Below are 24,623 nucleotides of genomic sequence, written 5' to 3'. Positions count from 1 at the left end.
TGCTATACCCGGAATAGTATGGAGGCAGGCGTCCCAATGTTGGAAGTCGGGGGACAATACGTCTACAGATTTGCTAATTTCCTGACCAAAAAATCCCTTGATCTTGCTGAGTTGGGGAGTGAATATCAAAGCCGAGTCGTAGAGTTGAAGTGGTGCAGCATCCATGATGGCTCTGTGTGTAGAAACGAACTTCACAGCGTCTTGGACAAGAAGCCTTAAGTCGTTAGAAGCCCTGCCTTTCTGTAGCATAGTTAATCGCCGATTCAATAATAACGATAGATCACTACCTACCAATTTATCTTCCAGTCTCTGCATTGCCCTGATTGCATCCGAGGTACACCTCAAAAGGCTCATAGCCTCAAGCCAGTAGAGATACTTCGTCTTAAAGAATTTGCTTATTATATCATAACACAAGCTGCTTGGGCGTTGATTGTCGGTCAGAAGCCATGCACAGAAGTGATCAACCCAGTAGACGCAGGCGTATCGAACAACAGTCAGAGATGAATCTTCCGAAACATCTATCTCATCGATCAAGACACCGCTGTCTTTGAGATTGTAGAGATTTCGATGGAGCCGATTGCGCATGGCATTCATGTTACAGTTGAAGATGGAGTAATGCTGTTGCCCTATACCTGAAGGTAGGACCTTGGGCGTATTGCGTAAGAAGTCATTGACCGACTGATGAACAGTGTAGACTCTATGCTCTCTGATGGTCAAGAGGGAGCCACAAGATGTAACGAGGTTTGCTAGAACCTTTTCGTCCTCAACCCACTCGGTAAGGGTTTCGTCAGCTGCGGCTAGCTCCTGAAGACTCAGGGGCCTTATAGCAACAGCAATCACGGCAAGGATAGCTCTACACCAGTGCATATCTCGCTCTTTGATGTTGCATATCATCCTTGCGTAAAGCTCGTTGAGTCCAGCTGGAAAGCTTTTTAGGATGTTGGAACCGTGGTAGTTATTGACACCGGGCTTTCCCAGTTCTTGACATACCAAAGCAACCCAAAGAAATGTGTCATTAGCGTTGTCAAGAAGATGGTTGCGAATCTGGACTCGAGCAGACTCATCGTAAGTTGAATTGAGCTGGGCAACTTTGCGATCAACGAATTGAAGGACTGCATTTGAGATTGAAGCGTGGTTGAGTTCCAGGTGTAATCGAACTTGGCTTTGTGTTCCATCAAGCTGTGATTCTATGTCAGGCCAATTGCGGCTAGAGATGATCCATTTAGCTTTGCACGAGACTGAGCACTGGCTAATGTAGCCAATAAGCTTCTCACGACCTTCGGTGCACTCGTCCAAAGCATCAACAATGATAATAAAATCCGCAGATGCCCTATCCTCGAGGATCGCCGTAAGAATTCTGGATAACGCTTGCCAAGCGTTGTGGTTACTGAACACGCTTTTACCAGCTTGGTCGTATTCCTTGCGAACGTAGGAGATTAAAGTCGGTCTCTTGCAAACGATGGACCAAATAAGACCGCGAAGCACATACGATGCAGTTCGCAGAAGAGGTTGTGTCGCTTGGCAGAAGAAGTAAAAGACACCATCATCTGACACTTCCTCTAGCTCTGTGATAAGCCCAGCTAAAAGCATCGTCTTGCCTTTTCCGGGATCGCCTCTGACCCAGAGTAAATGTTGTTCTGGATCGCCGCGCCATTGCAAGAAATTGTCATTGTATAGGATCCAGCTGTAACAATCTTTGAGCAGACCGCCTTTATCATCTTCTATGCGTTGTTTGTCGGCAATAGGGTTAGTGATATAGAGATCTTCTAGGCAGGAGTCCTTTTTGCCCTATGCCCTTGTTAGATATCATGCAACGACCCATCTACCCGATGCTGTCGCATCTCTGGAGATTACTAACATCTGTGTCGTAGACATTATTAATCTGCTGGGCAATTTCAGTGTGACCGGCATTTACAGCCTTTTGTATGTGTATCGCGTCACTCATCATGAGTGACGAAGGCCAGTTGTAATGTTTGGAAAGAGAATTGGGTCTACAAAGTCCAGAGAGAATGGGGAAGAACGTAAGCAGCGCTTCAACTATACCAATTTCTTCTCGTTGGGTTCCAATCACATCAGGCACATCATCTGGCCATGGTGCCAAGCCTGACAAGTTTTTTCTAATGCTGACCATATCACATCACGGACCGCCTGCATTTCGCCCAACTCGCGTTTTTCGGGATTGATTTGCTGCTGAAAGCAGGGTGCAGCAGAATGGAGGGGGCGTTGGCCAACCCAGGCCAGTCATCCTCTCATCCTTGCCATTTTTGCATGACGCCACAGCGCTAACTGATACTGCCAACAGTGGGCAGACCTATAGCACTTTCAAAGGTACTGAGGCTAGTAGGTACTTGGAAATCATCCCACCCTGCACTATGCTTTTCACACCACCCTGGGCACTGTTAGGAACAAACAGCGGTCACAGGGCACCTTGCCAGGTCAATTTGGCTCCAAGGTAGGGCTTTCTAAGGCCTTTGGCCGGTAGCGATGGTCCACATTGCGTTTGGCTATTGCTTGATGTCTAGAGAGTATTTGTGATATGGGTCTTCGACTTGCTTGTCAGAATACTGGAGGCTATCTATACACTTCAATAGATAGCTCTATATTAGACTTGTTATTTAATGGCCTTGTTACACATGCTTCCCCTACATATGGTTCACCTGGCTGGCAATATGAATGCTACCGTTGGCGACATTTATAGCCTTCCCCAGGACATTGATAACTTTGCCACCCTACAGTGATAATTAGCATTGGCAGTACGGTCTAATCAGGGTACAAGGCTCCTACATTTGATGCGGACATACCCGGCGGTATCATGGCTTTCCGAATTGCGGCCACAACAGGGGCATAGCCTTCAGCATCCTTCGCCTCGAACTTGCAGATATCAATGTGATCAGCGCGAATAGGCGCGGAATCGCCACATCCATGAACTTGAGCGGATTCGGGTTCGACGATCTGAATGCGCCAAACTCAGTGTCTGTTCCATAGCTAAAATGAGGATTGAATGGGATGAGGTACCATACCTGGACTGATCCTACGCCCCAGCTTGTCTTTAGAGTCTCGTAGAAGAAAGAAGCTTCGATTCGGTGATTGATGTCGTTAGAAGATCTGCGCTTGTTGAGAACCTGCGGGAATGCTCTGTTGAGTTCACCTAGGCGCTCAGAATCAACACCAAGAAGCTTCAGAGTCTCTCGCTGTGTGTCAACTGTAAAAAGTTGAAGAACTCTTCGAACAGCTTCAGCGGGCTTCGCCGCTGATGATCCTCGAAACGGAGTTCCCAAGAACACCATCCCACGGATATTCCTGGCGATCGACCCTGCAACCGAGTTTTCGGGTTTATGCTCCCCGTCAACCAGAATCTGAGCAGCAACCAAACCGCCGAGGCTGTGAGCAACGAAAATGACAGGTCGATCAACCTATTTAGACGTCCAAGAGTCAGTAATTCAATCCAAAAGGAGACCTCGTAGTGCGTTCGAGTCACTAACAGTTTGTGTGCTTAAGCGCTCTGCTGCCAGCTTCGCACAAACGTCCTCTGCATCACTATGGATTTCAGTCTTGGTTACACCCGACCGACCGGTACTAGTAATATTGGTGTCATAACCAAAGAGAAAGATGCGAGATGCGGGAATGTCGTCAGGCAATAAATCTTTGGGCCAGACTACTCCATTCTTCGTCCATGCCTTTTCTCGATCTCCCCGCAATCCATGCAAGAAGATAATGCTATAATCTCTTGTTAACTAGGTTACGTGGTAACAACAACGAACTTACTCGGCTTGCGCATTTTCTCCATTGTGTACTTCCAGTAGACCGTATTGAGCCATCACGAGGATATCTGCAGTCTGAACTAACTTTGGGCTTAGCTATTGGCCGGCAGACGATATAAAAGGCTTGTCTTTAATGAAATATTCAAGAAAGATGTTTGACACTCGCTCAGAAAGATAGACCAATTTTGCATATGGCTCTGGGTAGGACTTCTCCAAGTTCCAAGTCATTCTTTCCAAGACGTCTACTTTAGGTATCAAGAGCCTATGGTGAGCCTGATGCAGGACACCGGGTGTGAAATTGCTCAGGTGACGCTTACTGCAGGTGGCTTATAACAAATCTCCACTTGTGCAGCTACGGTGTATCTGTATAAAATGATAATGCGCCGACAGGCATATAGCGAATTGTCTGATTGAACCTGCAAAAGTCCTGCATTCTTAGCTGCTTAATAAATTCGAGCAAAAAAAGCGTTACTCTCTCCTGTCGGAATAAACCTCAGTGTGAAAATTAAAAAAAAGTATATCATCAGCCAGACTAATCGAAGACTCTAAGTGCTTTGACTTTACGAGTTATTTATATACTCTTTCTTCCAAGACTGGGTCATGATGGGCTGACTGGGAGCTTCACATTACCCCCTCTCAAGGTTTGATACCAAGGCGGGCCGATCTTTGCTGAATGGATCGAATATTGTGAGATTGGCTTTTCAACTCCCCACAATAGACGATTTCAGCCGCACTTCCCCGCCCGATTATTGAGGTTGATGCATTCTGTTCCTCTCCCATTGGCTTACATCGGGCTCTTGGTCAAGGCATGCTGTTTGTCGGCATTGAATGAGATTATGCCAGTTTACCCCCTTTCAGATGCTTTGACACATTCGTGCAACCAATAGTTGCTTCTTTACACAGCACTCTGTTAATACTGCCCTGGTGATGAAAGGGAGAACACATCAGTCCTACTCTGTATACTCCGTACAAAAGCATATCAATATTGGCGCTAAATGATACCCTAAGTAGCGAGCCGATGTGTTAAAGACCAGCCCACCCTACCAAGGCATTTTACGGGCTTAATTAAATACCTACGATATTACCATTTTTTATTATAGATAAAATAATTAAATCTTACTCAAAGTATCAAAGTACTATTCTAAGTAGTTAATAATTACAGCATCTTTATCAATGCCAGTCTTAAATGCCTCACTTAAGTCATACATACTACTTAGCAAGCCACTTTACAGTTTGCTTCTCTATTAGGTTAAGTAATAATTAATGGATGCTCAGCCTACCAGTTGCTGATTTGTGTGCACGATGTAATTGGCTGACAGTAGTGTTGTAGACTTGATTTAATGCAAGGGAGGCAAAGGGGGCTGATTTTGCAACCCAGCTAACTGTTCGACTTAACCAGCGCTCAGCAGCCACTTCTACTTAAGTTCAGAGAGTGCGAGTGGCACCAGAACCAGCAGACTTTAGCTGATAAGATACTATGGAAGTACTTAATTCACAGTTGTCAGATTTCCTTAGAGCTCGCGCTCAAACAACACCTTCCACAGGACCCTTCATATTCCATATGCTTACTTATCTTCTCCCTCCTGACACAAACCTTGTCTACATCGCTGCAACATACCAACATGTCGTATCACGTCCACACGGGCTACTGGCGGAACCATGACGCGAATTTACAAAATCAGTTTATCTACACCGTTTCAGATACAGTAGCAATGATTTTGACTACGGTGATGGGAGCCTTCATCTCAATTGTTGGCAGTCGGGCCTGGGTAATCGTAAGACGCTTTGCGTTTTGGTTCTGCCGCAAATATGGCCCAACGCGTACCAACGCTTCCCGACCCGGGTCCCTTGATGAGCCGAGCCTCGACATGCCGAGGATTGACATTCGAATCGAATCTCTCGAGGAGTCGAGTATCAACACCGCGGGCCCTCCTTCTGTCAATGACGACGTGGTCGAGGATTTTGGCGAGACGGACATTTCACAGAGCGATGCACTGCTGGCTTGGATGCCGCGTTGGAGGAAGAACCAAAATCACAAAGTGCTTGGCGATTCCAGGTGGCTACGTAGCTTTCTTTGCTTGGCAGCCTGCATCTGGGCAGTATTTTGTCTTGCGCTCGGACTTACAGTTGTCTATATTTCGACCTCTCTGGGGGACGAAAGCCCCACCGTCCAGTCAGAATGGACGCCATGCTGTGGGCGTTTAGGCATGCAGCAGATCTTATATCCAGCAGCAGCAGCCAAGGAAGCCGAAAGGTATGTGCTCGGCTGCAAAAAAGAATACGACAACGATCTGAGAGACTGTGGATCTTTTTGGTCCGGGGAAGCCACTCCAGAAGTGGTCGTTCACAACACCACTTGTCCATTTAAAGGTCAGATTTGCTCGGAAAAGGCACGTCCAATTTCTCTTCAACACAACATGACTGCATCGTCTTTTGGATATAACTCACCATCTAAAGTGACGCTTCATCACCGATTAACGTGTGCCGCACTGGATTTGTCTCACTTCATCTGGCCAGAGGCCTTGGAGAGCGGCAAATACCTACTTTCGTTCCAAAAAATAGATTTACCGGAAGAAGAGTGGATAAAGCAGTACAGGAAACATAGTGTATGGTTAGAAACTATGAATGGTCCAAATAAGCTCTCGTCAAACCACTCTGGATGGGACGGTCACTTCCACTTCGGCGAGGAATTTCCTTTTCCGAAGGACATGACTCTTGTTCTCATTCCCGCAGGCGCACCGGACAGTCTCTCAGTTACTCAAAAGCAGCTTGATCCTCGCCTACGCCACCCGAATGCCACGACGTTTATTATCCTCGTCTTTCCGGGTCAGAATGTCTTTTTAGGGGCGGGTCCGATGACCGACCCCATGTTTCATGCATCACGACCATATCACGTTGGAGAAGTAGGGTTTGGCAAGTGGCTTCCTGACCATGAAGTGAATGGAGTTGGCTGCGTGGAGCAATACAAGCTGTGCAGTGACGATCGTCACTGCTCTGGGTGGAGAAGCACTTTTGAGAGCGAGTTTCTCGAAGATGGCCAAAGTTATTCTTCCCCCGGAGAGCTGTCTTCGCCTCTGCAAGACCAGGCAGAGGACCAGCTTCTGCTTTTTTACAATGCCTTTAAATACTCCTCTGTTTTTGAGTACTTGCTGAAAAACCGTCGCCTACTTATAGCGGCTTCCAGAAGAAGCAATACTTACGGGTTTATTAAGAAAGATCAATGGATTGAAGAGCTCCAGGGTTTATTTGATGCAGCATTTTTGAGGGCGCGTTACACTATCATTCGCACCATACTCAAAATCAACGACAATTATCATTGCGCGGACAATCCGAATATCTATAATAGAAACCCTTTATATTGCCGGAGCTTGCTGCTGCCAGGGAAAGACTACACTAATTTTAACCTTGTATATCTAGTGGCATTTCTTTTACTTTCTATTGTTGCTCTATCTTCCAGTTGGTATATAGAGGTCAGAAGAAGATAGGGATAGAATGTATATAATTGCGTTATAATTAACTTATTATATGTATCACTTAATAAGCCTACATAACCTTTAATAGTTTTATTTAGTTATTTTTTACTTTATAGATTGCTCAGGCATCAAGGGAGGTGTTGATTCCTGGATCGCACTTTGAAACTCTTATATCCTTCGCATTTCTCAAGCCAAGTCAATCGAATTCTACGCCGTTGCTCCTGCGGATCCGTTGGTGTGTACCACTCAGTAATAGGAAATACTTCTTCAACATATTGCCTTCTCGAGACGCTATTCCCGTCAACCCGAATTCCTGTTTGGCCAGGCAGGCTTTCCAACCTACCCACCACGACGAAGGAAGACCAGAATACTCAAACCGACTTTCCATAGGTCGGCTTGATGAGGTGCGACGTTATATACCTTTTGTACCCGATACTCGCCAACAGAGACTGTGCTAAAAGATCATCTCTGGAATCCCGTAAATAAAGTATAAGTGTCTTGTGTCCTCATGGAACGACATTGTTGTTCAGCCATCGGGGGTTAAATATACCCTTAACATCAGGTATCCTGAACCGAAAGTCGCCATCTGTGACGATTGGTTTGTATGGCTTTGGACTTTGTTTCTTCTGAAATTGTATTTAGAATTTTGCTATCCATGGTGAAAGCTGATCTTAGCACCAGACTGAACTCTGAAGTAGAACTCTAAGTTATGATTTATGATTTAGGGGAGGCCGTGCCCACTAACTCAGAAAGCGTCTAGTCAGCGGTTCGGCCGGTATTCCTAACAGCGGCCGAGGGTTGAATTCTCTTCTACTGGGAAACTGTAATCCATAAATCAGAGTTTATAGACTTGTTACAGTAGCATTGAATGAAGAGAAATTCCGGTGCTTCCGACGCAATTGTAGCATCAGCTCAATACTCAGTTATGGAACCTGGATCAAGTTTAGTACATATTTACTTGGTCACTATATAGGTTTCTTTCTTCCTTCGAGTATCGCATTGCAGCAGACTTGATTCACTTCCACGGCATACGAAAAGAAAAATCTACGTGCCAGCAATCAGCGGGTTGTCAACATGGGTCTCACCAAGAAGCCAGTCCCGAAAAGCATCTTGATCTTCGGCGCTGCTGGGCACATCGGCCAAGCACTCGCTGAATTCCTCACACGAGAAGCCCTTGATATCCGGCTGTCGCTCATCGCAAGAAATCCCGAGAAGTAGAAAGTACTGCAGGACAAATTCCCCAAAGCCCGGGTTCTCGCAGCTGATTTCGAGGATCCGTCTCCACTCGCCGCTGCTGTAAAGGGTATTGAAGGCGTCGTCGTCATATCCTCTAGGGCATGTTGGAAACTAGTGTTATGACGAACCTCACAAGTGCTCTCAAGGAATATGGCTCTACAGTTCATGTCATACGCTTTCTCGGGGTATTCCCCGGGTTTAACCCTCACCGCGTTCCTGCGAATTTAGGGCCCGTCAGTCTTCCTGTTGAACATCCGATTGCGAAGCGTGTCTTGGATGAAAGCGGACGCCCGATCACATACATCAACTCTGGTGCTGCCTTCGTCGATAATTTATGGTTACAGATCCAATCTGTCCAGATGCTCAAGAAGTTCATCTGGCCAGAGCATCGTGTGCCATTTATTGACCCGCGCCGAGGTTGCAGAGAGTGTATTTCTGTCAGAAGATGCTAGGCAAATAGGTACATTTCGCACCATGAATAACGGCCATGACTGGCTGTGCTTTGGAGAAGTGGCAGGAATTCTTAGTGAAGCACTGGGTAAGTCAATCGCCCTTGACGGAAGCTATGAGGGCTCCATGGAGTTTTGGGACCACAGCATGGGAAACAAAACGGAGCGACTGGGGAATTTCTTTAAGTTGGAACAGGCTAACGAGGAGCAATGGGCTTTGGATAGTTTTGTTGAACGGATTCTGGAGAGGCAGCCTACTACAGTTAGAGACTGGATAATGGGGCATAAGGATGATTTATTAAACGCCAAGCATTATATTAAAACTGAAGTATATTTTCTAACCTTATAACTAACTTATAAACTTAATACTACTATTACCTTCTAATTACCTTAAACCTTCTTTTAACCTTTATCTTTAATAGTATTAATATATATATTATTATAAAACTTTCTTTAGTTAAGTTAAGCTTTTTTTAAAGTTTCTTTTAATAAATTGCCTTTTATACTTTAATTAAAAACTTAATTTACTTTTAGTTTTTTCTTTTAATTAACTTTATAGTTTTTTTATATTTAGCTTTATTATTAAAAAAGGCTTTTAATATTTCTTTTTTTTACTTAATAGCTTTTTTAATTTCTTAAAAAAGTCTTTAAATAATATAAATAAAAGTATATATATTAAAAATAGCTAATTATTAAATAAAATTATTTAAAAGCTTTTTTTATTTTTTAAATTTAATAATTTTAAAAATTTTATTTTTTTTATTTTTAATAGTTTTAAAACTATTTTTTTTTAAAAATCTATTAATAATCTTTAATATTATTAAAATTAAAAGAAATTCTATTAATATACTATTACTAGAATTTATTTAAATATATTATATAAATAAGCTTTTATTTAAGTATTATTATATTATTTTATTATTATTTTATATTTAGTTATTTTAAAAAATATATTAAAAGTACTTTTTTATAGCTTATAATAATAAGAAAATAAGTTATTTTTTAAGTTTTAATAATATTAGTATTTTATTATAGCTATTAGTTAATTATTATAGTATTAATATCTAAATTATAGACTTAAAGTGTTATTTATAGTTAAGATTTATAGCTATAAGCTTATTTTAGTAGAGAGAACCTAGTTAAATGCCGAGTATCGAGTATAGTAGGGCAGTGAAAATAGCTCGCTACAAGGTGATAAAAGGTTTGATGATAATGATGGTCATTCTAGATGCATGCGTTCTAGAAGAAACTAGATTTTGTCCAAGATTACAACAGATAACGGGCTCTTAGCTTCTATTCAATGACTCGGCCTCCCTAGAAGCCATATACAGGGGCATAATGCACAGCGGCGCAGCAGGTGATGTCTGACCTGCCTGAGTGGCTAATTGGCTCATGAATTATGCAAATCCTGTTGATTTGCATATTAGGCTGAGTGTGACTGCAGCTTGACTTTTAGCGTTTACTAGAGTAATTTAGGCACCAGTCTGAGGCCTGATGCAACCGGGCGTCGAGGACGTGATGGAAATCCATGTAGTGTTACGACCTAACTTAGGAAAGGCACTTACATCACGTAGGCCCCCACCATTTTTAACTAATCAGTATATAACTTATAATATACTAAAAGGTAACTATTATAAGCTGCATATTAGACTTATGATCTAACTTATAACTTGCTATAAGCCTAACTTACTATACTATAAGCTACTGTAATATATATATATATATTTATTTAGTATTAAATAGAACCTAGCTTACTAGCTATTAATAAGACTTTTTTATTTTAATAAGCTTAACCTGTACTATTAACTATTAAGAGATATAATACCTTAATATACTTAATATAATGCCCTATAGATTCTATAAATATAAACCTAGTATAGACTAGTTTACTTATTTAAAAACCCTAACTGTTATATATTAATAGCTCTTATTTAGACTATACTGTATTTATATTAAGTAATATTATACTATTAAAATATCTAGTAGTACTAGCCTAGTACCCCCCTATACTAGAGAACTACTTAATATAGTAGAAATAATAGCTAAAATCTATTAACTATAAAATACTATTTGCAATCTATAGAATTAGGTTAATAACTAGGAAACTCCCCTAGTACCTAATAATAATATTAACCCTTAAGGAGAAAGAGATATTAGAGAAGCCTTTAAGCTACCTAAGCTAGAACTATTTAAGGGATAAGCTATAGATATAGTTCTATTCTTAACCTAAATAAAAGGATATTTCTATATATTCCTAACTAAGCTAGATACTATTACTAAAAAGGTACTCTTTACTATATTACTTATTTAAGGAAATGCTAAGGACTAGTTTAAGCCTATCTTTAGGGACTTCCTAAAGAATATAGAGATTATATAAAATCAGGAAATCTAGAATATCTTTACTAACTAAAATAATTTTAAAAATGTACTTAAAGATAATTTTAGAGTAGTTAATAAAGAATAATAAGTAGCTATTAAAATAATAATACTTAAATAAACTTACTTATATACTACTTACTCTATTAAATTTTAATAACTTGCCTTTAAGACTTAGTAGAATAATAAAGCCTTTATAGAGGTTTACTATAGAAGACTAAAAGAAGAAATTAAGGATAAATTATATAAAGTAGATTAACTAGATAATATTATAAAATATATTATAATAGTAATTAAAATTAATAAAAGATAGTATAAATATAGAAAAGAAAGAGTAAGTAAGATAGGAAAAGGGAATAACTATAACTTATATTACTTTAATTAATAATATAATAATTAGAGTAACTCTTAAAACTAAGGATAATAATAAGGCAGCTACTATAATAATACTTTATATAGAATATATTTAAGACTTATATCTTTAGGAGCCATATAACCCGGTAATAACTAGTATAAGCTATAAGATATATCTAAATATAAGTACTATAATTATAATTAGCTTAGATATATAGTATAATAATGCCTAGAATTATAAAAACTAAGAAACCCTAACTAAGGTAAGTAAGCCCTAGGACTAACTTAATAATAGGAACCTTAAATAGCTTAAAGAACTTAGATACTAGGAATAATATAAGGTATATATAATATAGTAGAAACTACTGCTTTATATAAAGATAATATACTAAAAGATAGGTAGAACCTAGATTAGGGAAGCTTTATTAAGGAGCTATAAAATCAGTTCCTTATATATAAAGATACTAAGGCAGGAAATATACTTTAAATCCTAATACTATATAAGACTAAGTTAAATAAATATTATAGGAAAATAAAGAAAGACCTAGTATATAGGGAAAAGGAGAAGAAAAAATAGTAAGAAATTTATAAAAGATAGAAAGAGGAAAGACTTATAGAACTATAAGTTTTAAAAATAATAAGATAAGGAAGCCTAGCTACTTTTAAAAAGGATAAGTAAAAGGAAACCTTATAAATTATTAATAATATCCTAATAAGAAGCATACTCTAAGCTATAAAAGAGGTATAGAGAATAAAATATAAGGCTAGAGACTAACTCTATACTTAATAATATAAAAATAACTAAAGTATAGGATATAAAAGAGGTATAGCTAGATAAGTAATATAATACTTTTACTATAAGGATAAGGAGATTTAATAAAAGTAGATTAAAGAGTATAAACTACTTTATAAAAGAAATAGGACTAAAAGAATATACCTAAGCTATAAAGACTTTTATATATAAAGAGCTAGAAAATATAAAAATACTAATATAATTAGCTTAGTATTAATTAAAGTATATTATATTAGTAATACTATAAACCTATAATATAAAGAAAAAGAATTTAATCTTTAAGATAATATATAAATACTACTAATATATAAATAGCACTAAAATATTTCCTAGGTCTTATATAGGAATTACTAATATAATATATATAAATAAGAAAAGCTTAATAATAATTATTTCCTAATTATAATTCCTAGAACTCCTAATAATAACTTATACTTTAAAAAAGAAATAAAAAGGTACTTACCCTTTATATAGTATAATAATCTTAAAGTACTAGAATTACAGTTTAGTATGGTTTATTACTAATAAATCTATAAAAATAAAGATCTACTTAATAGGATTAAATAGTTATAATATATAATTAAAGAAGTAGAAGAGGAATTTAAAAAAATAACTTAAAGAAAATATATAAAAAAGAAAGTAAAAATCTAAAAATAAGAAAAAAAGTACTAATAAAAGATTAGAAGTAGATAATATAATTATCTACTTAAAGAACTACTAGTTAATAATACTAATTTAAAAGATATAGAAGAACTTTAAGGATAATAAGAAGCAGATAGACTATATATAAAAGATAACACTAACCTTAAGAAAGCTAAAGAAATTTAAGAAGAATAGAAAGTAATTAGTATACTTATAAGCTATAAAGAAGTAATATAAGAAATTATATATAAAAAGAAATAAGAAAACTACTATTACTTAAATAAAAAGGGATATATAGGATAATACTGCTAAAACCTATATAAAGATAAAGAAAAAGAAATTATCTAGTATCTAGCACTACTATACTATAAGCTTAAAAAGATTATAAAATTTTTTAAGAAATTATATATTATTAGAAAAAAGCCTACTAAAGACTAGAAAAAAAGATAGTAATAATAGATATAATATAGTCTAGAACTTAAATAGGAATAATAAGAACTTAGTAAATATAAGTATATTAAAGGATACTTAGATTTTAAGTAATACTATAAGGATTAGTTAGTAGATATAGGAGCAGTATATAAAAGATAGATAATAAAAGAAAAAAAGTATAAAAACTATCTTAAGACCTTAGTAGAATAATATAAAGAATTAAAAGAATAGTTCTAATAATAATTATTTAATAACAAGTTTATTAATAACTATACTAATAGTAAAGGATACTATAATAATAAGTATAAAAAGATATATAAAGATACTTTAAGAAAAGTTATATACTATCTATAACTAGGCTATAAATAGGCTAGAACTATAAATAAGAATAACTTAAAATAATAAATATACTAAAAGTATTATATATAGTAAATTTAATAGAAAGCCTAGTACTATAAATTTAGATTAAAGAAAGATAGCTAAATACTTAAATTAACTATAAAGTAAGAAAGAACTTTATTAACTTAAAAATAGTTATAGAACTATAATTACTTTAGAAGAAAAAATTATTACCCTACCTACTAGTTAATATAAAAAGATAGCTCTTTAATTATAATAACAGTATTATAAATTAAAAGACTAATTATCTTAAGATAATTACTAAAAGATAAAACTAATAAGCAGATTTTAATATTATACTTTTAAGAAAGGATATATATATTATTTTAAGTATACTATAACTTATATAAGAAAATCTACTTATTAACTAAAAGATAGGCCAGGTTATATTTCCTAGTAACCCTAATAGTAAAAAAGAAATAATTATAATAAATAATAAGAGATCTTAAACCCTAACTAAAAAGGATAGTATAGGTAAGTATAAAATAAAGTATCTATTACCTCTAAAAGAAGTATAATATAAGTATAAAAAAGGTATAAGAAATAAAATAGAAATCCTAGGTATCCTTAAATAATAAGACTTAAGAAAAAAAGAAATAGATATAAAGTTAAGCTAAGATAGACTTAAGAATATCTTAAAATAATATTAAATCTATAATAAGTTATTTAAAGAGGAACTAGAAATAGGAGTCCCTAAATACAGTAAATAGGACTATAAAATTAACCTTATAGATAATAACTTACTATTTTAGAAACTCTATATACTTAATTAAAGAAAACTATAAGTTTAAAAGGAATATATTAATAAGATACTAAAAAAGGGCTATATTAAAAAATCTAGTTTATTAGTAGTATTAGTAATATTCTTTATATTTAAGAAAAATAGAAAGGATAGACTAGTTATTAACTATAGATAAGTTAATATATATACTATTAAAAATTAAACCTTACTTTTACTTATTATAGAACTTAAGGATTAATTATAAGGTAAAAAGATTTTTATTACTCTAGACCTTAAAGGTATATATAACCTTATCTATATTAAGAAAGGAAATAAATAGAAAATAGCATTTAAAACCTAATTTAAACTATTTAAATATATAGTAATACCTTTTAGTCTTACTAATATACCTATAATATTTTAGTAGATAATTAATAGTATACTTTAATAATACTTTAATATCTTTATAGTCTATTACTTAAATAATATCTTAATCTTCTTAAATAATAAAAAAGAATATAAAAAATATATCTATAAGGTCTTAAAAATATTATAAGATACTAAGCTATTAGTTAAATTAAAAAAGAGTTACTTCTATATTATAAAAGTAGACTTCTTAGGATATATTATCTTACTAAATAAGATCAGGATAGAACTAAAGAAAATCATAGTAATAGCAAAATAAAAGGAACTTTATAATATTAAGGAAATATAGGCTTTCCTAAGAGTAGCTAACTATTATTAATAATTTATTAAAGGGTTTAGTAAGATCACTAACTTACTAATAGAACTTATAAAGAAAAATAAGAAATTTAAGTAAAATAATAAGGTATAAGAAGCCTTTAATTAACTTAAAACTGTAATAACTAGTAAACTAGTCTTAATTATATTTAACCTAAAGAAAGAAATTAAACTAGAAATAGATATATTAGACTTTATACTAAAAGGATAGATAAGATAATAAAATAATATAGAAAAACTATACCTTATTATATTCTACTTATATAAGCTATATAAAGTAAAACTTAACTACCTAGTTTATAATAAAGAATTCTTAGTAATTATTAACTATTTTAAGGAATTTAGATACTACCTTATAAGAAGTAAATATTAAATTAAGGTCTATACTAATTATTAAAATATCTTTTACTTTATAATAATATATAAACTTAATAGATAATAGCTATATTATATAGAATACCTATATAAATTTGACTTTATAATTATTTATAAAAAAGAATTAGAAAATAGTAAAGTAAATATAATTAGCTAAAGACTAGATTATAATACTAGTACTATAAAAGTAAAGAAATAGGTATTAGAAAAAAATAAAAAAGGAAAATTTAAATTTACTTAATAAATATAGGTACTAGGATAAATATAGATAGTAATTACTAAGGAAATCCTAGGTAAACCTAAAGAATTTATATATAAATTCTATAGATACTTAGTATATAAATACTAAGGGGTTACTAAGACCCTAAAAAGGCTTCTATAATATAGGTACTAAGTTAAATAACTTATAGTAAAAAAAGTAATTAAATAATATAATATTTATACTAGAATAAAAGTATAAAGATATAAACTATATAAAGAACTATAACTATTACTAATTATAGAAACACTATAGAGCTTAATTATAATAGATTTTATTACTAAATTACTATTATTAAAAGAACCTTTAACTAGAATCTTTTATAATAGTATTATAATTATTATTAAAAGACTTATAAAGTTTTTAATCTATATCCCCTATAGGGAAAATATAGATATTAAAAAGATAGCTTATATCTTCTATAATAGAATTATATAAAAACAGGGATTACCTAAAGAAATCCTTACTAATAGAAATATAATATTTACTAATAAGTTTTAGTAAATATTAATAGCCTACTTAGGAGTTAATTATAGACTTATAATAGCATTTAGACCTTAGGTAGATAAATAAATAGAATAAATAAATTAGGTAGTAGAATAGTACTTATAGTATTATATTAACTATAAATAAGATAATTAGGTTAAAAAGTTACTATATACTTAATTAGCCTATAATACTACCTATAATAAAAGTACTAAGCTTATACTATTAGATATTAACTTTAGCTATATATTAAAAGTATACTATAATATATAAGAGACTAAAATTATTAACCTTATAGTAATAATTAAAAGTAAAGATCTAAAAAATATATATAATAAACTCTAAATAGAGTTAGAGTTTATTAATAAATAGATATAATAGTACTATAACTTTAAAAGGTTAAAAGGACTAACTTTTAAAAAAGGAGATATAATATACCTATCTACTAAAAATATTATAATAAAATAACCAAGTTATAAGCTTAATTTTAAATATATTAGACCTTATAAGATTATTAAAAGGATCTCTAAAAATAACTATAAGCTAGACCTACTAATAAGGGTTAAACTCTATAAGATCTTTTATATTATATTACTTAAATTAGCAGCTAATATAATATATATTAAAATTAATAATAAACTAGAAAAGATTAATAGACTAGAACTCTATAAAGTAGAGGTAATTAGGGAAATATAGGTAAAAAATAGTAAAAGAGAATACTTAATAAAATAAAAAAACTACTTAAAAAACGAAAATATATAGGAACTACTAAAGCACCTTGTTAATGCCTAATAACTATTAAGGGATTTCTATTAGGAATATTAATAGGAAAAATCTTATTCTAGTTAATAATATTAGAAGTACCTACTAACTATGCTTCTATAATAGTAAAAGACTTAGTATTCTTAATAGCCTTAAGCTTATTAAAGGTTACTATATTTTAATAAAGTATTTTAAAACTATACTTATTTAACTATTATTTTTAATAATATAAATATATTAAATAATTTAAATGCTTATTTACTTATTACTATAAGTTTAGTAGCTTAGTTTTAGCTACCTCTTTTTTCTTTTTAAGATAATACTTTTTAGCAGTAAAGCAATTAGCTATAATAGTTAGTAAAAGTTAAGTAAAAAAAGAAAAGTAATTATAAACCTTTAATAAAAGTAATGCTTTTTCTATTACACTTTTAATTACAGTAAGTATATTAAGAGCAGTATTTATAACTAGGTAAGGCCTAATACTACAGTTTCTAAGGCTTACAGTAGCTATATAATATAATAAGAAAACCAGTATTTTTAATTAAAGTTACCTATATATAATAATTATAAGTAGCCTTAGACTTTAATATACTATTAGTATTAAAATAAAAGGATTATAAAATTAAGTTATATTTATAAAAATAATATAAAAAGAAATAGGTAATATAGGCCTTAAAGATAAAACTAATAAAGGGAAGGAGATTATATTATAACCTAACTTAGGAAAGGCACTTATATTATATAAGCCCTTACTATTTTTAACTAATTAGTATATAACTTATAATATATTAAGAGGTAACTATTATAAGCTATATATTAGACTTATAATCTAACTTATAATTTACTATAAGCTTAACTTATTATATTATAAGTTACTATAATATATATATATATATTTATTTAGTATTAAATAGAACCTAGCTTACTAGCTATTAATAAGACTTCTTTATTTTAATAAGCTTAACCTATATTATTAACTATTAAGAGATGTAATACCTTAATGTACTTAGTATAACGCCTTACAGATTCTGTAAACATAAACCTAGTACAGACTAGTTTACTTGTTTAGAAACCCCAACCGTCATATGTAGGCTGTTGGCGCCTCCGATAAAGCTTGACACTCCCGCTTCTTGGGAAAGCTAAGGTCGCTGACCAACTTCTTTCCATCAACGGAGCATCATGGACAGAAACGAAGACCCAATTCAGCCTATCTCCGAGCACCTCATAATCAACTCCCATCGGGTGGATGGTGCTACCAATGGGAGCGGGCTCGATCATGAAGCCCCCCTCCATTCTCTGCCGAACCTGACACCTCGGGCAATGTTACAAGACCCCCGGTCTGGTATCTTGAGCCAGGACAAAATGTCTGCACGAATTAAGCCTAAGACAGGCCGTCGACGTTTTCCTCCTTTGCCAGGTTATACCGACAAGAGAGCTAGAGATCTATCCCTATCGCGACAGCCTGAGGACATGGACACTGTTGAAAAAAGCGAGGCACTTATAGACCCAGAGGCGAAGTCGTTTTTCAATGGCATCGCCCACCAAACGCCCTGCGTTTTTCTCTGTTTAGGCTCACCAGGCAACTGTCGAGTTGTTCAGGTACAGGTCAGGGACGATGACGAGGAGGAAGAGGTTTTTAATGCCATGAAGGAGAGCTGGTCCAAAAACAGAAAGTGGATGCCATTTCGCAAGGTCACTGGGGTCCAAGAGGTGACTGTAAGTGAGCCGTGAAGCTTTCAAATTTTGTCAGTAGAAAGCAGCTAATAGCCATTACAGTTTCGATTTATTGGGCAACAACGAAGCGAAAAGTTAGGCAAGCATACCCTTGTCGGGATATATGAGCCGTTAGACACCATGCAGTTGCAAAAGAACCTTCGAGATGAGCTAGAAGCCATCAAAGAGACAGCTAGCGTCTGGAAAAGCCCAGATATATTTGACATGTGTCGACAGGAGTACACAAGTGGCGAATGGGTTCATGCTGCAGATTGTCCCATTCATTGCGATTCTGATCGCGACTGCGATACTGATCGCGGCTGCGATATTGAAAGGTTTGAACGCGTACAGCACCACCTGCGCAGCCTTTCTCTCAAGCCGGCACTTACCATAGCTTTTCACAATCCCTCGCTAGCCAAAGGCCAGCGGTTGTTGGATGGTCTGCAACAAGGTCCTGGGCTTTATTCAGCTAGGTAGAAGCAACTGGCGCCCCGGCTAGTTAAGATCAGGAATGTTCTAACTTTGGTCCTAGGGACATGCTACGGAATCTATATTGGCACAATCCAAGAATTGGTGATGTCTAATTCAATGGCTACAATATCACCGAGGGATGGGATGAGAGTAAATGCACGGCCGCAGTAATACTCCTGATGATGTCGAGCAATGGATCTACTGCTATTTTCCGAATAGTTTTCGGAGACTGGCCAACTGCAATCGCTGCTAGCACTTTAGGAATAGCGGCGATAACTCTCCTGTTCAGTAGATGTCAGTATGGTCTATTTTTTGAGGACTAGCAGAACGAGTATTGGCTTCGAAGGGGGAGCCTATTTATTACAGGATGGATAACGAACGGAGGCCAATGGCTCTTGGTAATATACCTCTTCTCAAACCCCGGCTTACCTTCGTCTTTCCAGATGTTCTATGATAATGGTAACTAATATCGATTCAATTTGTAACATATAGTCTAGGGCAAGTCGTGCATTGGACGTGTGGCAATTGGTTAGCCATTATGGTACAATGTCTAAGTTGTTATCTAGATGTCTTATTTAAAGATGAAACTTGTGGCTGAGAGGTTATTCTGGCAGACTAAACTTAGAACATTAGACTCCACCGGCCGTATCAACAGCAATAAAGCTCTTTAGAAACTTAACTTAGCCATTTCCACATTAATCTCACAGTAACCATCAACAAACAGACCGTCCATAACCTGAAGCCCATTCTCGATTGGCGTAAAGGGCGGTTTCCACCATCTGGAGATGTATAGAAATTAGAGCATGGCGATTAAATATCCACGATGAAAAAGAATGAGCCCCCCGGATTTTACGGTGCAATAAACCTTTCTGGGTTAGGTTCTACCGAGCCTCCTCTGTCTGCGAAGTATTCATCTGGATACCAACGGGGAATCTGCAGAAGAAAGGACGAGTTGATGTCAATCCATATAATGATCCGACGCAACAGTCCATTTAGACCAAGTGAGTCCAGACCTTGTCGTTGTTTAACCATATCGCACAACCCCTGCATGTGTATCTGATATGATTCGACTCCTCCATGCATCGCCTCGAAGCTTGCCATCTTCGCAACAGCTCCAATAAGGGCGTCGCTTGTATCATCCCGTGTAGCCATCAATGCATTGATTGAAGTGATTGCCTGGAGCCTAAGCTTCAGAATATGGTTTGGCGAGATGGGTGTACCAGAGACTGATGACCTGTTGGCCGCAGAGAGTAAGAGGATGGTTTGAAAAGGTGCTGCTTGAGATAGAACGAGCGGGAACCAGCTTGTGCGGAGAAGACCTTTATTTCCGGGCTGGTCTAGTTCTGGAATGTCCACAGCCATATGCACGAGATCTGCGGCAGCCTATTAGCCTGTCTGAGAATTTACAATAACCAACGACACTCACAGTGATCCACGAGCTCAGGGACCTGCGGGTTCCAAGGACCAGGATATGTTCTGAAGGGATCGACCCGGCCACCGCCGAGCTGCCTTTCAACAGGCGGTAGCTGCAGGTACAGTTGATCGGGATCTTGGCTGACACATTCAAAGACAATTTTCTGTTCCTTATCCCGTTTCCGTCGTACCTTGGCGTAGCCGGGTTTCGTATAAGCTTTCCAGCCTCGCCTTGAAACATGTGACCGGACACTCGAATCCGCTTTCAGCAAATCAGGCTGATCGGCTATGACGAATTTAAAGTCCGAAGGCCGCTGAGGGGTGCACTGGAATACTGTAAAGCGAGACATGTGTGTTATGAGCAAATGATGAGGTGCGATAGAGGTCAACAATGTATGGGAGAAAGTGGTGAAAGCTGACGTCAGGGGAAACCTAGACCTAAATAGGGAAATGCATCATGGCTCACTAGTGTGTGTTAAGGTTTGGAGCTCAGCTGCCCAGTGGCATGACAGGTGCTGATCAATACGCCATACGTTTTAGTGTCAAAGCGGCACTGCGGCTGGAAGGTCAGCATCCATAGCCTGCGCTATCTAGAGGTACCTCAAACTTCCCGTAGTACACCTCCAATGGAGAGTATCTTTGATACCAATAATGCGCTTGGGTCTCGTTTTTACAGAAACTTGTACTGAGCTTCCGGATCTACAACGGGATTCCAAGGGAGCGCTATACTCAATTTCGTAAATGCATATGCTCAGCAAGTGCTGTTATCTTCTTACGTTGATGGAGATCGGCACTCAAACCGCATTGCTTATATATATGCATCCCCTTACTTCCAACGGACAATACAGAAAGCCTTCTCTTACCTACAATTCACAGCCTACAACTGCTCTCAAAGTCTTTAAAATGTCTCTCGAAGGAAAAGTCGTCCTCATCACAGGCGGAGCCAAGAACCTCGGCGCAGAAATTGCGCTGTCCCTAGCCAGCGTTGGCGCTAACTTGGCCTTGCACTACAACTCACCTTCTACAAAGGACAATGCCGACGCTTTGGCAAAGACAATCAGCCAGTCATTCCCCAAGGTGAAACATGCGTTCTATCAAGGCGATCTTACCACCAAAGCAGCAGTTGACAAACTCTTCGGGTCAGTGCTCAAGGATTTTGGCAAGGTTGACATTGTCATCAACACAATTGGCAAGGTTCTCAAGAAACCTATCGCTGAGATCTCTGAGGCAGAGTACGACAGCATGTTTGAGTAAGTGGCACCGCTGAAACTCCAAGGTGAACTTTTACTAACCAAGACTATAGCGTCAATTCCAAGTCAGCTTTCCTGATTCTCCAAGCTGGCGCAAAGCATGTCGAAGAAGGCGGGAAGATCATCACTATCGTCACCGCCCTCCTCGCTGCCTTCACCGGCTTCTACACCTCATATGCCGGATCCAAAGCGCCCGTTGAGCACTTCACCCGTGGTGTTGCCAAAGAGCTCATGGGACGCCGGATCAGCGTTAATGCTGTCGCGCCTGGACCGATGGATACACGTAAGTGGCCCTTGTAGTTGTTAGGCAATGTACTGATAATGATATGCGATATAGCTTTCTTCTATCCTCAGGAGGCTGATGATGCTGTCGCCTTTCACAAGAGTCAAGCGCTGGAGGGTCGGTTGACGGATGTTAAGGATATTGCTCCCCTTGTTAAATTCCTTGTTACTGAGGGGGGATGGATTACGGGCCAGACCATCTTTGCTAATGGCGGTTATACCACTCGCTAAGCACTTTATGCCTATTAATACAGTATCTCAATTGAGACAAAGTTATTGACTTTTTTTGTACCATGCTTAGGCTAAACTCGACATTCCTATTCAGGAAATTCTGTTTACACGCATGTTTTATCCACTCGTTGCAGCCAAGAACACTGAAACATGGCTGGTGCTCCTCTTTGGTGCGGTGATTAGATACCTCATGTTGCATATACTAGGGTCAAGGCCTTAACAGGCGTTTCGCACCGAATTCCGCTAAGCATCTACCAATCAATGAAACGCAAGTTGAGTGCCAACTTGAACTGATGGTTTGGTGATATCTACATAAATTCGTTGACTCCCGCATCCGAGTACACACATTTCTTCTCAACATCTCTTCTTCTCCTGGCTAGTCCACAACTACTTTCAATTCCGAATCATCCTATTCTTCCAAGACCGCAGCAGTCAAGACTCATATCCTTCAACATGCTCGCCAACATCTTCTGCCTCATTGCTTTCGCCGCCGCTGTCGCCATGGCTGCGCCCCAGCTTAACCGAGATCCCAATAACAACGGCGACCGAACGGCTCAAATGGCGCGCGTCAAGGATCTCCGCAACAAGGGCCTCACGTGTAATAAGGCTGCTCAGGAAACTTTTGTATGCTCTGATGGCCTAGGTGGCGACTGGTCAGTATACCTACGCGCGTTCTATACTGTGTATTTGAGGTCGATAACTAATTCCACTTCTAATAGTTTAGTTAATATCTTTGGTGAAGGAAATTGCTTGATTTAGATGGTCTATCTGTAGCAGAAGTCGTCCTATTTCGATACTCGAGATACCTTCAAGAATAGAGAGCTCAGGCTCAGTTCACCATTTGCAGCATGCCTTTTAGTGATTTCTCCAACATGCCCTTCCATTGCTGGTTCCGGTGAGTCCTTGTACGATTCTTGTATCAGCCTAATCGCATGACCTTTCAGATACCATAATTATGTGGCCATTCCCGGCCCACTGAGAGCCTGACATGAAATAGGGGCCTCTATTTTAAGCAAATAACTACTACATCCACCGTCTTTTATCACGTCTGCGTTAACACGTGTTCTATCTCTCCTCGACCTTTCTCCCAGTTACTCGGGATCGAGTCGCTTTGTCTCGGAGTCAATGTGGCCAGATAAGAAAGACTTCATTCATGGAAGCAAAAAGACTCCTCAGTGCTTTTGCAGCAGTCATTCCGCGTCAAGTATTATACAAAGTGTTTAACATCTGCCGCGGACCTTCTTGGGGTTGGCGTAGCACTTCCCCTCTCCATCTGCGCAGTCGTAGCCCTGCTCGGCGATCTTTCTGCAGGCATCCTCCCACTGATCACCAGCGATCTTGTCTCCGGTAGTAGCTTGAGTACACTGCTCTCAAGTCAGTATAGATCCTATTTACCAAATAGATCTTCACTTACACGACCAGATATCTCATTGTAGGCAGCACTTCCCCACTGCACAGTCCGTTAGCGCATATGACATTATTAAGGGAGTCTGGCTTCAATTACTAACCTCGTAGTCTTGATCGTTGTACTCTTTGCAGGCAGCGGCAGTCAATCGCCAGTTGTAACTGTCTCCGTTATGGCAGGCACAGTTATCGTGAAGCTTCGCCGTTCTTTATTATTGTTAGGCACCTATCTCGATAATCGGATCGGTGGACTTACACGGCAGTGACGAGCAGGAAAGCGCTGAAGATCTTGGCAAACATGATGAAGTATGCTATTATTTGAAAAGGTGATATTATTAATTAATCGCAATCGCAAATAACTGGATTTATAAAATGAGTGGCTGGTGGCAAAAGAGTGTCAAAGGCCTGAAATTGGTAAAGACTGTTGGTGATGGATGACAAGGCATCGACTGCCAACGGACGTGCAGACACTTATAACACCCTATCTCCGGGACCGTACGTCTACCTCTTCAGCTGAACGGATTTGTCCGAGCTTTTCCCATCGATGCAACGTCACTAATATCAGTACCGGTACTTTTACGAATGTTATGCTAACCTGAA

The 24,623-nt window shown here is 37.0% G+C and overlaps 7 protein-coding genes across 7 annotated transcripts; 3 read left to right on the top strand and 4 right to left on the bottom strand.

Annotated features, from left to right (window-relative positions):
- Positions 1 to 398: 398 nt before the first annotated feature.
- On the bottom strand, positions 399 to 1,945 carry J7337_010132 (uncharacterized protein; the record flags this gene model as incomplete). The annotated part of the gene is made up of 3 exons (XM_044827718.1): positions 399 to 415; positions 453 to 1,684; positions 1,827 to 1,945. The coding sequence occupies 3 exons, from the start codon at positions 1,943 to 1,945 to the stop codon at positions 399 to 401; spliced, it is 1,368 nt and encodes a 455-aa protein (XP_044678312.1).
- Positions 1,946 to 2,642: 697 nt separating this feature from the next.
- Positions 2,643 to 3,287, bottom strand: J7337_010131 (uncharacterized protein; the record flags this gene model as incomplete). Its single annotated transcript, XM_044827717.1, has 3 exons — positions 2,643 to 2,729; positions 2,785 to 2,952; positions 3,021 to 3,287. The coding sequence occupies 3 exons, from the start codon at positions 3,285 to 3,287 to the stop codon at positions 2,643 to 2,645; spliced, it is 522 nt and encodes a 173-aa protein (XP_044678311.1).
- A 153-nt stretch (positions 3,288 to 3,440) lies between these two features.
- Positions 3,441 to 3,818, bottom strand: J7337_010130 (uncharacterized protein; the record flags this gene model as incomplete). The annotated part of the gene is made up of 2 exons (XM_044827716.1): positions 3,441 to 3,717; positions 3,766 to 3,818. The coding sequence occupies 2 exons, from the start codon at positions 3,816 to 3,818 to the stop codon at positions 3,441 to 3,443; spliced, it is 330 nt and encodes a 109-aa protein (XP_044678310.1).
- Positions 3,819 to 18,621: 14,803 nt separating this feature from the next.
- Positions 18,622 to 19,449, top strand: J7337_010129 (uncharacterized protein; the record flags this gene model as incomplete). The annotated part of the gene is made up of 2 exons (XM_044827715.1): positions 18,622 to 18,975; positions 19,036 to 19,449. 2 exons carry the CDS (start codon positions 18,622 to 18,624, stop codon positions 19,447 to 19,449), a joined length of 768 nt encoding a protein of 255 aa, XP_044678309.1.
- A 2,310-nt stretch (positions 19,450 to 21,759) lies between these two features.
- J7337_010128 (uncharacterized protein) lies at positions 21,760 to 22,619 on the top strand (the record flags this gene model as incomplete). Its single annotated transcript, XM_044827714.1, has 3 exons — positions 21,760 to 22,106; positions 22,160 to 22,389; positions 22,444 to 22,619. 3 exons carry the CDS (start codon positions 21,760 to 21,762, stop codon positions 22,617 to 22,619), a joined length of 753 nt encoding a protein of 250 aa, XP_044678308.1.
- Positions 22,620 to 23,072: 453 nt separating this feature from the next.
- Positions 23,073 to 23,373, top strand: J7337_010127 (uncharacterized protein; the record flags this gene model as incomplete). Its single annotated transcript, XM_044827713.1, has 2 exons — positions 23,073 to 23,243; positions 23,344 to 23,373. The coding sequence occupies 2 exons, from the start codon at positions 23,073 to 23,075 to the stop codon at positions 23,371 to 23,373; spliced, it is 201 nt and encodes a 66-aa protein (XP_044678307.1).
- A 466-nt stretch (positions 23,374 to 23,839) lies between these two features.
- J7337_010126 (uncharacterized protein) lies at positions 23,840 to 24,323 on the bottom strand (the record flags this gene model as incomplete). Its single annotated transcript, XM_044827712.1, has 4 exons — positions 23,840 to 23,983; positions 24,034 to 24,069; positions 24,128 to 24,230; positions 24,280 to 24,323. 4 exons carry the CDS (start codon positions 24,321 to 24,323, stop codon positions 23,840 to 23,842), a joined length of 327 nt encoding a protein of 108 aa, XP_044678306.1.
- Between the last annotated feature and the right edge of the window lie 300 nt (positions 24,324 to 24,623).

Source organism: Fusarium musae, chromosome 7, assembly GCF_019915245.1.
Source record: "Fusarium musae strain F31 chromosome 7, whole genome shotgun sequence".
NCBI classification, from domain to species: domain Eukaryota; kingdom Fungi; phylum Ascomycota; class Sordariomycetes; order Hypocreales; family Nectriaceae; genus Fusarium; species Fusarium musae.
The sequence above is the reverse complement of the archived record's forward strand: the minus strand, read 5'-3'. Positions and strand labels throughout refer to the sequence as shown.